Here is a 15,116-nt window from a genome sequence, read left to right as displayed (position 1 = left end):
AATTTTTCCTACAGTAAAGAAAGAGGAGCACATCAAGCACATATCATTTAATGATAATAATAATAGGCATTTATATAGCGCCATCTATCTAGAAATATTCTATTCCGAGGCGTGTTATTTTTTATTATTATTACCCCGGCTTTAGCTCGAGCTGCCTTTCAGCGCTCATGCATTCAAGGAATTAATCCTGCCGGGTACCCATTAACCTCACCTGGGTTGAGTGCAGCACAATGTGGATAAATTTCTTGCTGAAGGAAATTTCGCCATGGCTTGGATTCAAATCCATGATCCTGTTTCAGAGTCAGAAGACTTTAGACAATGATGAATGTGTGCATGCATGTATACATCATATCTAGAGAGCAAACTTGTGTAGTCACCCACGTCCGCATGTATGGATGTCATGTGACTTATCTAGCCAATCAGAGACATGTACCGTGCAAGGTACTATGCATACAGCACTTTTACAGAGTAAGGCCTGCTTTTACAAACTCCTGAAGACGACAAGAACACACTTGTCGAAATGTCAAGATTGGGTGGTCCTTTTCAGGACCAACACTTGCCCAAGAAAGATACATGGTGTACCATGAAACCTACTACACTTAACATGTATTTAAGATATTGGCGTGGCTTTCCCTATAGTTGTGGTTGATCAGATCAATCGCTACTCTTTGTAAGATGGGGGTCATTATAGTTTGAAGTGTATTGCATTTGAGTTTTTTTCAGACATGTATCAATCAGATATGATTATTTACGTCTGGGACCGACCTTTAACGTCACCATCCGAAAGACGTGACCAGGGTTCGAACCTCGAACTTCTGCATCAATTTGTAACTTCCCCACATTGCTTGGATTACAGGCGCACGCATGGGTGTCGATCGGTATTCTTGGTTGGGGGGATGATTGACACAAATGTCTTGTGGATGGGGATATTTCAACATTACCCCCACTAAAATCACAAGTTAGGACATTTGGGAGTGGTTGATATGCATGGTGTTCTTGGAAATTCCTTCATTGTTGTAGTGTACTATACTTGTATAATTTTTTTGAAAATTCAATTTGTGTTACAAGTAAGCCTATTCTAAACTCATACCGAGAAAAAAATGACAAAAATTGACTGGACCATGTACATAGTGATCTGTTTATTGAGCATGATGTATACACAGGGGCGTCGATCCATTTTTCAGATGTGGGGGGGCAAAATTATGAATCAACATTCCAAAGGCGCTCGATCACAAAAAACGAACAAACTCACCCACGCACCCCCCCACACATGGGCCTATATATATATATATATAACATGAGAAAAGGACACATCTCACCTTCACCAACAATGCGAGCGCGAAGCGCGAGCTAAATTTTCTTAGTATGTCATGAAAACAGGAAAAATTAACCCGTTTAGGTTTGTTTGTAGTAACTCATGAGGAGGGTCGATACATGTATCTCACTAGAGAGCGAGCTGAAATTTCTTTATATTCTGACCTGAAAGCTTGATATTCTAAGCATATTTGGTACCAATGATTAAGATGGGTATCTAGAAGAATAGATGCGAGCGCGAGCTGAAAATTTTGATATTTTGATCTGGAAAAAAAGACACTTTAATGAAAGATATATATCTAACAAAAGATTACTGCAAAATCAAAGTTCTTTTGAGGTTTAGAATTGAAAACGGGACATTCTATTCACCTATATAATCATGAAAAGTATGGGTTTTTGGTACATGATGCGAGCGCAAAGCGCGAGCTGAAAATTTTTATATTCCAATCTGAAAAGCAGACATTTTGAGCACGATTTTAAATCAAAATCGAGTTGGTATCTCAATCTTGCTTGCTGATTTCAGTGTAGTATTACAATCTTATTTTTTAGTTGCACATGCGGAATTATGGGGGGGGGGGCAAAACGATATGTTTGCCCCCCAATATTTTCATTGGTGGGGCGATCGCCCCCTGCCCCCCACCCAGGATCGACGCCTCTGTGTATACAACTTCTCTCTTAAATCTAACCTGACTGGCAATATCTTTATTCTTAATGCATGATGATAAAATGCAGATTCGGACCAATTAAGACTAGCACAAATTACAACCTGGGCCATCCCCACCACTTGAAATATTGGGGGGGGGATATATCCCCCCATCCCCCTGTGATCGACACCCATGGGCGCACGCCATAACGCCCAGTTTATATATAGTATAGTTTTTGATGTAAATGTAGAGCCTGATTTTATAGTGTTAGTGATACTTGCTGTTAAAATCATTGAATATGGGAATATACAATTTGCACAAATTATTGTATTTCTATCAACTTGTTGAAACATGAATTTTAATGGAGCTGAATAATGTATAACCTGCTGCTTGAATCATGCCTTAAATAAAAAAAAAATCAGTATATTAAAATACCTTGTAAATCAATGATTGCTGCTAGTCAATGTATATGAGTAGTATTTTTTTAGCAACATAGTTCTTTGACATCGGCCTGTATTCTAAAATTCAAGTTCCAAAAATTTGATAAATCATAAAGTTAAGCATCTATTGTAGAAAGTTATGTTGAGGGTATGGGCCAGTTTTTTTAGCTACTATTTTTTAAGAGATGTTTTTATAGGTCATTGAAGATTAAACAAACTTAGCTGTAAATTGAGCTTTTATTTAATATTTTGTTTACAGTGTAGCATTTTTTTCTTTTATAGCTAGATTAATCATGTTTCAATATCTCCAACAGAAATAAAGATCAAAATTTTTGTTGGAAGATTATTTTGTGAATTATCCATGTATAAAAATCAAACATGAAACATATAACAAACAATTTATGTGTTGAATAGATAATTTGGGTATGTTGAAAAAAGTTTTTTTAAATCTTATCAATTTTGTAATGTTGATGCAGTTATGTTTAATCAGAATGCCCCAAAATTCATATACTTACATGTAGGTATGATAAGACCATAGTCTCAGTCCACGTTGAACTTATTGTGAGCCCCAAATTGTCAAATTTACATTGGAATGTGCTTTTATGGGTACATAAAAACACATTTATAATTTAAATGGTAGAGAATACATGTACTATTTGAATTTTCTATTACAGACAGTTCTAAATAGTTTGTCAAATTTTCTGATAGATTGAACATTGTTAAAGAGATTTGTGCCACACTTGGCTACCCAGAGTTAACCTGAAGATTTAAATCTAGATCACAATATCAGTTACATTGTAAGCTTAAATTCAGAGTACAGGCCTTTTAATTGATATGGTTACATTTAGAGGGGAAAATATATCAGAGGTAGATTATCTACTCATTGAAACAAAAAGAGAAATTTTCCCCCTAAATTCGAGAAATGTGGTCTCAACGTCCCCTAACTGCTTTAGGCTATCTAAAAAAAGTCACATTTAAGTTGGTGTTGAATATATGTACATGTGTATGTACCAGTGCCAATGCAAAGAAAAGTGCAATGAATCAGAGAAAATAAATGGATGTATGTTGATGAATTGCTTTTCTATTGTATGTCCTGCCTGTCAATATTTAATTGACTTTAGTGTGAAATGTTGCAACAAAATGTGGTCAATAAAGTTTAGAATTTTCAACTTTACTAATGAATTCAGTGTGTTCTCATTGAAAGAAATTGTAAGGATCTTTTTTTTACAGGGGTCAGTTTCATCATAGACTAAAAGGGTTACTCCAGGCTGAAATTAATTGATTTGATGAGATAAAGAAAAACACTTAAATTTGATCAAAATTGGACAATAAATGAGATAGTTATGGCATTTTGAAGATTCAAATTATTTTGCAGAGACAGTTCTATGCATGTTTTCAAGAATATTCAACGAGCAAACTGATGACATATTCCCACTTGTCCGTTTTGGTGTATTTCATTGTATTATGTTTATTCAAATTTTTCCTCCAAGAACTATAAAAAAAATGATTGGCAACTGATTTAATGCATGATTTATTCAATGCTGCAACAAATTTTGTTCAAAGGGATTATAAGGGAGACATACTCACACATGTATGAAAAAATGAAATCATTATTTCATGATTTCATGTAACAACGTAAGTAAAGGGAATATTGGGATGTGACTTCATCCGCCCACCTAATGAATATTCATGAGGACATGCATATACGGTAACTGTTTTCACAAAATGTTTCTAAGTTTCAAAATTAAATAACTTGGTTATTTGTTATTAGATTTGATGAAATCTTCAGCATTTTGCTCAGTGAATTTTACTCTATTTATTTAGATGTAATTATTTTCAGCCAGGAGTACCTCTTTATAAACATATACAAGAATGGTGAATTTCACAACTGCGCAGCCAATCAAAATCAATGTTTGCAAGGTAGTTACCATAATGATTTTGCATTGTTACACTAATTGTAAGACTACATAGACCCCCATGTAGATCTCTTTTTTTTACCAGGTATATTTTACATGGAATTTAAAATTATGTGAATATTTCTGAGGAAAAATGGTTTTAGAGTCAACATCAGTTCTTATGCTTCCTTAGATGCAAAGTAGATGTGCAGTATTCGAGTTCATGAGGTGATTTTTTTTCTTGTGTTTCACATTGTTGGTGGGCTATTGCAACCTTAAAATTCAAAGAATTTTACAGCAGCTCATAAAAGGCAGTATTTTAGATTTATGGTGATGGCAACCTCATTGTCTGAAAACAGACTCTTTAATTCATGAAGAGAACTTTTTCTATGTTAAATAATGTTGCCTCTTGATACGTCCTTGTCACATCCATAAAATAAAGTCTTTTCTAAGCTTTCCTTAAAAAATCTTCAATTTTGGGATACATTTAAAGGTTTTAACAGCTCATCAATATGTTTACCTAGCTTTTGAAAATACATGTACAAGATGCAATGCTATACAAACACTGAAAGAGAGTCACATAACTTATATTTATAAACATTTACAATACTTTAATGACTTTCCATAGGCCTATACATGTAGCTAACACGTGATGATCACATAATATATAATTTTCAAACATTTACAATAACATATTCATACATGGAATATTCATACATTCCTACAAGGAATTCTCTCCCACAGTGTTTGAAAACCCAGACTTCGGTGTCCATCTTCAAGATCAACCTGAAAACATACAATGTAACGGTATAAGAGTGCTTTTTGATAAGACATTGTTCAGACATGTATTATAAGTAAACAGTTTTTGTTGTTCTGCTCTGAAGCGCCTAGAGCATCTCATCAAGATGGAAAGTGTGCTATACAAATCTTGTATTATGATTATCATTATTATACACAGTAGTTTGATAAGATACAGAAAACAATAACTTCAAGTAAATAAACTATTGGAGGATCTCCACTTTGCACATACAGGATATAAAAGCTATGTAAAAAAAAGTATGTATTGTTATAATGCTCTTTCAATGGCTACTTAAAACATGCTGACTTCATTGCTTCAAAAGAGGGACAAACTTGAATACAAGTAGTCATTCATATATGAAGTTTTCAATGCTAGCTTTATCTATTTGACACAAATGTCATAGACCAGTTTACTAACATATTTGAAATTTATCTGAAACCTACTTATCAGAGGTTTTTCTGTGATAAATCAAACTGTTGCCTTTGGATTACCCCCACATACATGTACATGTAGCACCAAATGATTTATGTAATCTTTTTCCTGTTTTTTTTTATTCATGTTAAGTTTATCATGTTTCCAAAGAAGTAATGGCTAATAACCATTTTCCTTGTGCATGCACTCCAATACCTTTGACAATTCGAGAGTCACAATGAAGATTGCATTATAGTAAACTTAAAGTGTCTGCATTCTAAAGTCTAGTTATATTTGACTACGACTGCTGAAATTCATGGAAACCAAAAATGTACCAATTAAATTCAAATTCATGTTCACAATGTTTATAAGGGCCTTCTTTTCCAATACTTGAATGGCTGATGGTTAAGCAATTATTCTACATGTAGTTTTTATTCCAAGACAGTAATGAAGGACAATAAATAGCCAAATGTACTGATAATTTGAACCTATACTGTTCAAGATTTGTTTCACAGTTTGCTATTCATAGTTGAACCATAAGTTAGACAAAAGTTAAAGTAAATCTTACTTTACTATTAAATTGATGTAAAAAACACATGATAAAAGACAAATTAATCCATAGATAGTTTATCAGTTATCAGAATTACTGTGTTATTTACATGTACGTTATAAAAAAATCATTAAATTACTAACAGCTTACCGATACTACAAATGACAACATATATTTAATTACAATTCGCTGCCTGTACTGTAGCACACAAACATTCACAACATTCAATAGGCCAAAGGATATTCAATTTCTTAACAATAAAACTTGTACATCAAAACATGCATCATCTTTAAATGAGATCAAATTCTGTTTCATTTTCATGCAGATTTAGATGCAATGAATTTGGCCAAGACATATAAATGTACATAATGAATTGTTATACATGTCGTTCTATGTACATGTATGTCATCTCAATATAACCATATGCCTTTATCAGACTCAAGTTACTCAATATCAATGTTCATCTCAGGATGAATTTCAATGGATGTAATCTAATGATGTGGGTTCGGGCACCACATTTACAGACGCTTGTTATTTGTATTTTTACCTTTTACTTTCTTTGTGTTAACAGATTTTTTATGTGTATGAAATAGCCATCAAGAGAAGTGAGGTGTGGGGGATAGTAAAGGTGGCAATACTCACACACTAACAGTTTTAGGGCGGATCCAGCCGGATTGGATACAAGTTTAGGGCCAGCATTGTTTCTCACACGATACTCTGCTCGCTCTAAATCATTGTATTAATCTGGCTGGATACTCTGCTGGTATGTACCTTGAAATATTTAAGAACTGAATCTACTTTACAAAAGGTTAAATATAAGTGAATTTATACATATCATATATACAGGAAATAAAAATTATTCTGACTACATGGCATCTATTTTACTAGCAAATATTTGGAGCTGTTTGGCAACTTCTTTTGCTAGCTCATCCTTGCTGGCCTTGGGGTGTTTCTTGACGTAGTCTACTATTGCACCAATTGTTTCCGCCTGTAAAGGAAGAGAGAAAACATATCGAACACCATCTAATGAGGCATGGATGTAGTGAGACCTGCTTTTTAGCAATCAAATGTATCTCAAAGGACCACATACCTAGAGAAAACCACAAATTTAGTTTCCTTTGAAAAGTACATTGTATTCCTTAATTAATCAATTGAAACATATAGTCCAGGAACCTACCTGTCCATAAAGATCACTTCTCTTGTCTTTTCTGGGTGGTCTGTATATAAGGTTTCTCTGTATAAAGCCAAAACTATTTGTACTCGGATATTATTTTGATAGCTTTTCCAGTGAAAATGTAGAACATGTCATTGTTTAATTTGAAATGAAGTTCAAATGGTTTACATTCCACATACTGCACATCATATGCATGTACTGTAATTCTGGTACTTGATCATGCATACTCATGTGTTCTTTGGCAAAATGATAAACTTTTACATAGAAGATATCCCAGATTATTCTCAACATCTTTACTAGTACATCCACAAATTTCTTCCAATTCAAATAGGTAAATTTGTGAACAAAACAGACTTAGGCCACAAGAAGTGTCAATTACCTTAAAATATAGCAAACTGAAAATATTTATCTTGGCATACATGTTTGATATCACGATTCCCTTTGAGTTGTATTACATATGTAGCCGATGCTTTGACAAATTACAGTAATGTGATATGTCAAGTTTATTCAGATGCCTAAAACTGTAATATTTGTTCTTTAAAAAAATTGTGTTCCTACCCGATATGCTTCAATTTCATCCTGTCCGCTGAGTCTGTGCCACAGTTCATGTCCAACCCGAACGCCTGTGATGGTTTTGTACAGTGACTTTGCATCATCTCCTTTATGTAGCCATGCTAGCAGACCAATCTAGTAAAACAAAACAATATCTTCCAATCAACTTTTGAAATTGAAAACAAAGATCTCAAAATCAAACCAAATCAGTAGACTGATCAAACTAAACAACAGCAAGTAAAACCAAATAATCAACAATAATGAAATACAGGTCTATTCATTATTACAATGATAATTATTTATAATCAAGTTTCAAAATTTATCTTTTATTAAATAATTATTTTTCATTTGTAATTTGTTCTTCGTGACAGCATTTTGTAACATCGCTTAACGAAGCTACATCATAAAGAAGCAGTTTAAGGGTCAAGACTATTTCATTTGTGGTGTTTACTAATGGATCGAGGGATCTACACGAGATCGGTCCCGTAAGAAATCTCTCATTTTTCATATAAACAGATTTTTGCACCTTCACATGCATTAGGCGTATGAAGGTGTGGAAAGTTAGATGAATAAATTCCAACAAATTTATGTGAGTTCTGACTGAAAAGATGGATGTCATAGGGAAATCCACCAACGTGTATGGTGGTGTGAACTTAATTTGTGGGTTACCTAAGTTTTCTTGAAGGTAAGGTCCCAAATTTTGGCAAAACATCGGCAAATTTTATTACCTTTTGCGTGCACTCCGAGAAAACCTGATCTTTTCGACAAGCATCAAGAAATCGCCAGTTTGCAAGCAGAGGTCTCAAAATAAGTAAAATGTCATACCAACCGAACTTATGGCATTTTAACCTCCATCTGATATAATTATCTTACCTTTATCTGCTTGATTTCTTTTCTAAAGCCTTGCAAAACGATTGTGCGCAAATTAAGGTCACACTTTTTAATTTCAGCCGAGCGCGCACTAGTCGATCGCCATGGAATCTTGAGATCGCGATAACAGCAAAACCCTTGACCTATTTTATAATTCCATGAAGAGAATTGCAGAGATGCAAAGTTCAAAGACCAGCTATGTGCAGTGAGATTTTCTGTGAATCTGAGTGAGATCACAGACATTGTGTACAATGTATATGGGGATAGGCTGTGATAGTTTCGTGAGACAGAGATTTGAGGGGATGAACAAGAGTCCAAAATGCTTGAGTCTCACGCATAATGCGTGAGACTTGGTAGCTCTGGAATTGACTTTGGGATCTCGCCTTCCGTCTGGTATTTATGATTTTGATTAAATTTGTGTGAACTGTGAGAAATCTTTGATTGAAAATCAACTTCATAATTTCTAAAATGTGCGCAAATTATGGTTTATTAATTAGGCCTACAAAGTCTCGCTTAGCCTTAGCTTAGGCATGTTGGGGACGGTGAATTCAAGGCTTCGTGATGAAAGAGCATAAGTCAAACTCAAAATATAAAAAAAATCATCACGAAGTCCTCAAGGCTATACAGTGGCAGCCTATAGTTACCTTCTGGGCTCCGCGGCCCGGGCCGGGCTCTCGCTGGGTTAACTGCACAACAGCAGCTAGCAGCTAGGCCACCAACTCACCACTGTTGTAGCCGAAAGTTACCGGGGAACGCACCGATGGTGCTCGCTACCTCCGACGGCTCTGCCACGCCCGCAAATTTGGTAAATGACTTCACATAATACAGCATATAATCAGGACGTCATTTAAAAAATGAATAATATCATACATACCTGCTGAACTAAGTCTCCATTATCTAGACGGAACGACTTGGGTAACTCCATGATCATTAATCAAATAACCTTAGTTTGTCTGTTTGTCAGCTTGTGTTTTTTTCTGTTTGTGTTCGATCTTCACTATTGCAATTCGATTGAGCTAAAAATAAATATGACGACAGCTGTGCTAGCTAAGGTGTCTTTGAAAGCTATGGCGACAATAGTCAAATATAAATCGTCACTCAAACCAATATAAGAAGAAGCTAGTATGCTGCACTAGTTTTTTGTTTCCATCGATACTTTACGGCCAACTTATTGCGTGAAAAACTGAAAATTCAATTAATATCTCTGCATTTTACATGAGCAGGGGCGTATGCAGGATTTTTTAAAAGGGGGTTACATTTTCCCGATGAAAATCTTGAAAAGGCCCCCCCCCCAAAAAAAAGAACAAAAAGGTTTTTCACCTCAATTTTCTTCGTAAAATTTGACAAGCAAAAAAAAGGGGGAGGGGGCACACTTGGGTAAAATCGGTACTGTGCCCCCCTCCCCCCGGAATCCCCGTACTGTACACATAGGCGGCGGAAGCGGGGGGGACGGGGGGGACGTGTCCCCCCCTAAATTTTAGGTGGGGGGGACGGTCCCCCCCTAAATTTTGTTTTGATAACCTTTTTTTTTTTTTTTTTTTTTGCTTGTCAATTTTTTTTCCTGCGTCCCCCCCTAAATTCACGTGGACCCCCTTGACACGTGTGTTGTCCCCCCCTAAAATTTAGGTTGATGACTTTTTTTTTTGCTTCTCAAAAATTTTTGGGGCGCTTGTCCTATTTTTTACATGTGTCCATCCCAAAATTTCAGTTGGACACCCCCTAAATTTATTGGCTTCCGCCGCCAATGACTGTACATGTATAGAGCGTGGCAAAGCTAATAATAGATTTTCAAAGAGGCCGCGATCAGCAAATTTTTCCTTAGGGTTAATTCTTAATTTTTACGGGTTGGTATAATACATGTACTAAGTAATCGGGGGTAATCGGCGAATTCTTATTATTATTACCGTTCCTAATCATTACTTCTAAACTATACTGCTACTTCTACTACTACTACTACTACTATAGGCCCATTGGCGGCGGAAGCCAAAAAAAAATAGGGGGGTCTACCTGAAATTTTGTGATGGACACATGTAAAAAAAATTGACAAGCAAAAAAAATAATTTTTTTTTAAATAAATAAAAATATAAATAAAAAGGTAATCAACCTAAATTTTAGGGGGGGTTCACCAGAATTTACAGAATTTAGGGGGGACGCAGGAAACTAAATTGACAAGCAAAAAAAAAACCCTATGGTTATCAACTACAAATTATTTAGGGGGGACCGTCCCCCCACCTCAAATTTTAGGGGGATCTGTCCCCCCATCCCTCCGCTTCCACCGCCTATGTATAGGCCTACTACTATTACTACTACTACTACTGCTAATACTACTACTAATAATAATTATACTACACTACTACTACTACTAATTACTACTACTACTAGGCCTACTACTACTACTACTAATAATAATAATAATTATACTACACTATACTACTACTACTACTACTAGTAATAATAATAATAATAATTATTATTATTATACTACACTACTACTGCTGCTGCTGCTACTGCTACTACTACTTCTACTACTACTACTACTACTACTACTACTATTACTATACTACTACTATACTACTACTATACTACTACTACCACTTACTACTACTACTACTACTATTATACTACTACTATTACAACTATACTACCATCATAAATCATACCACTTTTAGGACTTGAGTTATTTTGCCATTATAATTGAACATACAGGCGCGTATACAGGATTTCGTACGGGGAGGGGCCCCGCGGGGGCCCACTATGACCTGATTTTGGTGCCTCTGTGTACTTTTCGAAACTGCATGGCGCCCCTCCCTCCCTGCCAAGCAGAAATAAGTGCCTTCAAATGCATGTCGAATTATCTTATTTCACAATCACATTAAAAATGGCAATTGAAGACCACTTTTCTTTTAATGTACTCATGAAGAAAACAAATAGTGTTATATCACTTTAAAAAAATGTTTTCTGTTTCAAGCCTCTGGGGCTTTCAATTTCGTTTAACCTCTCACCAGAGCCTCAGTGTGAGCGGGAACTATAGGGAACTATACCTTTACTAGCCGTTTTAGAATATAGCCTTCAATTACATTATTGATAACCCCATGGGAATATTGCAATCTCGAAGGCAATCGACTAATTGTGACAATCTCTCAATCAGTGGTGTAGCTGGGTTTGTTCAGCAGGAAACCACGGAGGGGGGGGGGGCTTTTGTGAACTTTTGTAGGGGCCGGCACCAAGATAAAAAAAAAAAGAAATTGGTGTGGGGTATAGACCGGAGTTAAAGAAAATCTGAGATTTATTCTTTAAAAGGTGAGGTATCTCGCGAGCCCTGATAAATAATGTGAACAGGGGGGCATTTCATGAAAGGACTTGTCGGACGTTTTATCCGACAAGTCTAATTTTATCCGACAGTTATCATAGGAACAGTGCCTCTCAGCCAATCAAAATAATGAAAAGATGTCAGATCTGACAACTTGTCGGATGAAAATATTGATGAAACGCTCCCCAGGAAGCGCGATCTGATTTTTGTTATTTACATGCATGTATTTTATCATGAAAGCTTAAGTAGTGAATATGCACACGATGCATATCTAATATTTATTAAATGATTGCGAGAGCGAAGTGCGAGCTGAATTTTCTAATTTTTTTTAACTGTTATTTCCACAATAACAGCAAGTAAATATTTTTTTTTACATCTCAACATATTTATGGAAAAGATACGATTCAAATTACATTGTAATAAAACAGTAGGCCCACAATACATTCGTGAAAACAGTCAAATAATTGATGATGATCCCTGATCAGACAACAGAAAAAAACCTGCAGTTAAATTGTTTCACTTTTTTCGAAAACCGTGTACAAAAACGTAAAAATGACCATAAGATTGTGATTTTTGCATGGTCAGCCCCCCCCCCCAGTTTGAAAACCGTTCCGCGGCCCCTGTTACCTAGCTGGCAACTGAAAACCTCAAGCATGTTTTAAAATAAACAAATTATTAAGAGAATACGTAGGCCACTAGCGTACCTACGGGGAGGGGGCAGTCTGCCCCCCCTGACGAGTTAACCCATACAAAATACATATCCCTGCCCCCTTGACGAGCTTGAATACCTATTTTGCCCCCCTGACGAGCTTGAAGACCTTTTTCTTTTTTTTTTTGCTTGTCCAATTTTTTTCGGGTACGATTGAAGAGCTTTTAGATTGAAGACCTTTTTTTTTTTGCTTGTCAATTTTTTCGACCGGTTTTGCCCCCCCCCCCCTGTGGAAAATCCCAGGTACGCCACTGACGCAGGCCTATTTCACTAATAATGAGAATTCAAAGCAAGAGCTAAATATCCCAAGTTATCATGAACAGAATACATATCTAACGATAAAATGCAAACTGCAATGCTTATGTGCAAATAAAGAAAAATCCATATACTCAGGGGCATATACTCTAGCTTTCGCCAATGGAGGGGGGGGGGGGTTGGCAGAAAAATATTTTCATTTACATTTCGCCCGATTGGCCGCCAAAAGCTTATTTTATTTATTTATTTATCTATTTATTAATTAATCTATTTATTTATATATATATAATACATATATATATATTCATTTATTTATTTATTTATTTTCATTTATTCATTTTTTGGGGGGGGGTTCCTCTCAATAGACGGATTTTCCAACTTTAAAACTGCCAAATTTTGTCACATTTTGTAACTACGAACAGAATAAGTATCTCACTAAACAATAATTTCATCGACTAGAAAACTGGAAATGTACTTCTCGTGATCATTAATTAAAGGTAGGTATCTAACTGAACAAAGTCATGCGAAGCGCGAGCTGAAAATTTGTGATTTTCCGACTGCAAATCTTTTTGTGACTTTGAAGAGATATCTCACTAATATTGACGAGAGCGCAAAGTAGGAGAAATCTAAAAAGTTTGATTTTTCGCAATCAAACTGCATGGACATTTTTTTTTCACTTTTTAACCATGAACAGCTTTAGTAGAATGGGTATCTAAATAGACAACTGATGTGAGCGCAAAGCGCGAGCTGAAAATTTTGATGTTCTATGAGCTATGGGCCAAAATGGGTATCTGATCAAACGCTCGAAGTGAAGTGTAATGATTTATTGTTTAACTTTACGATCTGAAAAGCGGATTTTCTAAGCATTGACAGGATTGATACCTAATTAAGTGCGAGCGCTATAAGCGCGAGTTAAATTTGGGGTTAAAAAATGATTTTGGAAAGGTGTCTTCGCCAAATAAATGAGGCATGCGCGAAGAGCGAGCCAAAGTTTTTTTTTATATTCTAAACAAAAATGACATTTGAATCGTCTTTACTAAAGAACACATTGTGTGACACCCCCCCAAAAAAATAAATACAATAAAATAAAATAAGTGCAAGCGCGAAGCGCGAGCAGAAATTATACTGACCGTAAGAAGGACTCCTGTAAACTCTGATTCCATTTCTAATTTTTGTTTTCTGTTTCTTTCCTTTTTTTGGACCACCATGGGGGGGGGGGCAACCAATTTGCTACCTGTATCCGCCTCTGAAAGAGAACTATCTTTTTAAGGACTTATTTACGTTGGATCGATGGAGAGGATACGCACCTCACAAAGCAAATATTGAGAGTGCGTATAGGGTGAAATGAGTTATATAATAATCTTGTGATCCAGAACAGGATACGTATCTCGCTAAACAGACTTCAAACGCAAGCCATTGTTTTTGTCTATTATTGTAAAAACAGGATTTTCATTCAGGCGCATTTAATCTTTTTTGGGCATGACATGTATCTCACCTATGAGCAATGTTGCGCGGCCCCCGCGGTCAAACATGAATTAAGGTAAATTTGGCGCCTTCGGTTGAACGTGAATTTGTAGCTCCCATGCATGTGAGATAATTAGAACATCGATTTGGCACCCCCCCCCCCTATAGTTCGATCACATCAAATCGCCCCCTCTACTTCAAACAAACATAAATTTGGCGCCCCTAGCTTGAACACTTGGTGCACCCTTAATTGTTTGAACATCAATTTCGCACCCCTAGTTTGAACACCAATTCGGCGCCCCCCTAGTTTGAACAACATTTATGCACACCCCCTCCCCAGTTCAACCATCAATTTGGCGCCCCTATATAGTTTGAACATCAATTTGGCGCCTCCCGGTTCGAACATCAAATGGGCGCTTCCACCCATTTATTATTTAATTTCTCCTCTTTCTCTTCCCCCTTTTTCATTCTCTTTTCCTCTTTCCCCTTCTTTTTTCCCTTAATAATAATAATAATACCCAATTTTTATAAAGCGCTTTTCCCAGAATGGCTCAAAGCGCGTTACAGCATATTCCCTTCTTAATTTCTTTCCTTCCTTTCTCCCCTTCCCTCTTTTGTTCTTTCTTTCTCCCCCCTCTTCATCTCTCCCTTTTTTTCCTTTCCCCTCTTCCTCTCCCTTTTCTCTTCTTTTCCATTCTTCTCTCTTTCCTCCCCCTCTTCTTTGTTTTG

The 15,116-nt window shown here is 36.0% G+C and overlaps 1 protein-coding gene across 1 annotated transcript; it reads right to left on the bottom strand.

Moving 5' to 3' along the window:
- Window positions 1-6,595: 6,595 nt before the first annotated feature.
- On the bottom strand, window positions 6,596-9,665 carry LOC121418416. The gene is made up of 3 exons (XM_041612262.1): window positions 9,524-9,665; window positions 7,786-7,914; window positions 6,596-7,041 (listed from the first exon to the last, which is right to left on the bottom strand). Exons 1-3 carry the CDS (start codon window positions 9,578-9,580, stop codon window positions 6,919-6,921), a joined length of 309 nt encoding a protein of 102 aa, XP_041468196.1. The 5' UTR covers window positions 9,581-9,665; the 3' UTR covers window positions 6,596-6,918.
- Between the last annotated feature and the right edge of the window lie 5,451 nt (window positions 9,666-15,116).

Source organism: Lytechinus variegatus, chromosome 7 (genome assembly GCF_018143015.1).
Source record: "Lytechinus variegatus isolate NC3 chromosome 7, Lvar_3.0, whole genome shotgun sequence".
NCBI lineage: Eukaryota > Metazoa > Echinodermata > Echinoidea > Temnopleuroida > Toxopneustidae > Lytechinus > Lytechinus variegatus.
Note: the sequence above shows the minus strand (reverse complement) of the source record. Positions and strands in the feature narration are given on the sequence as shown.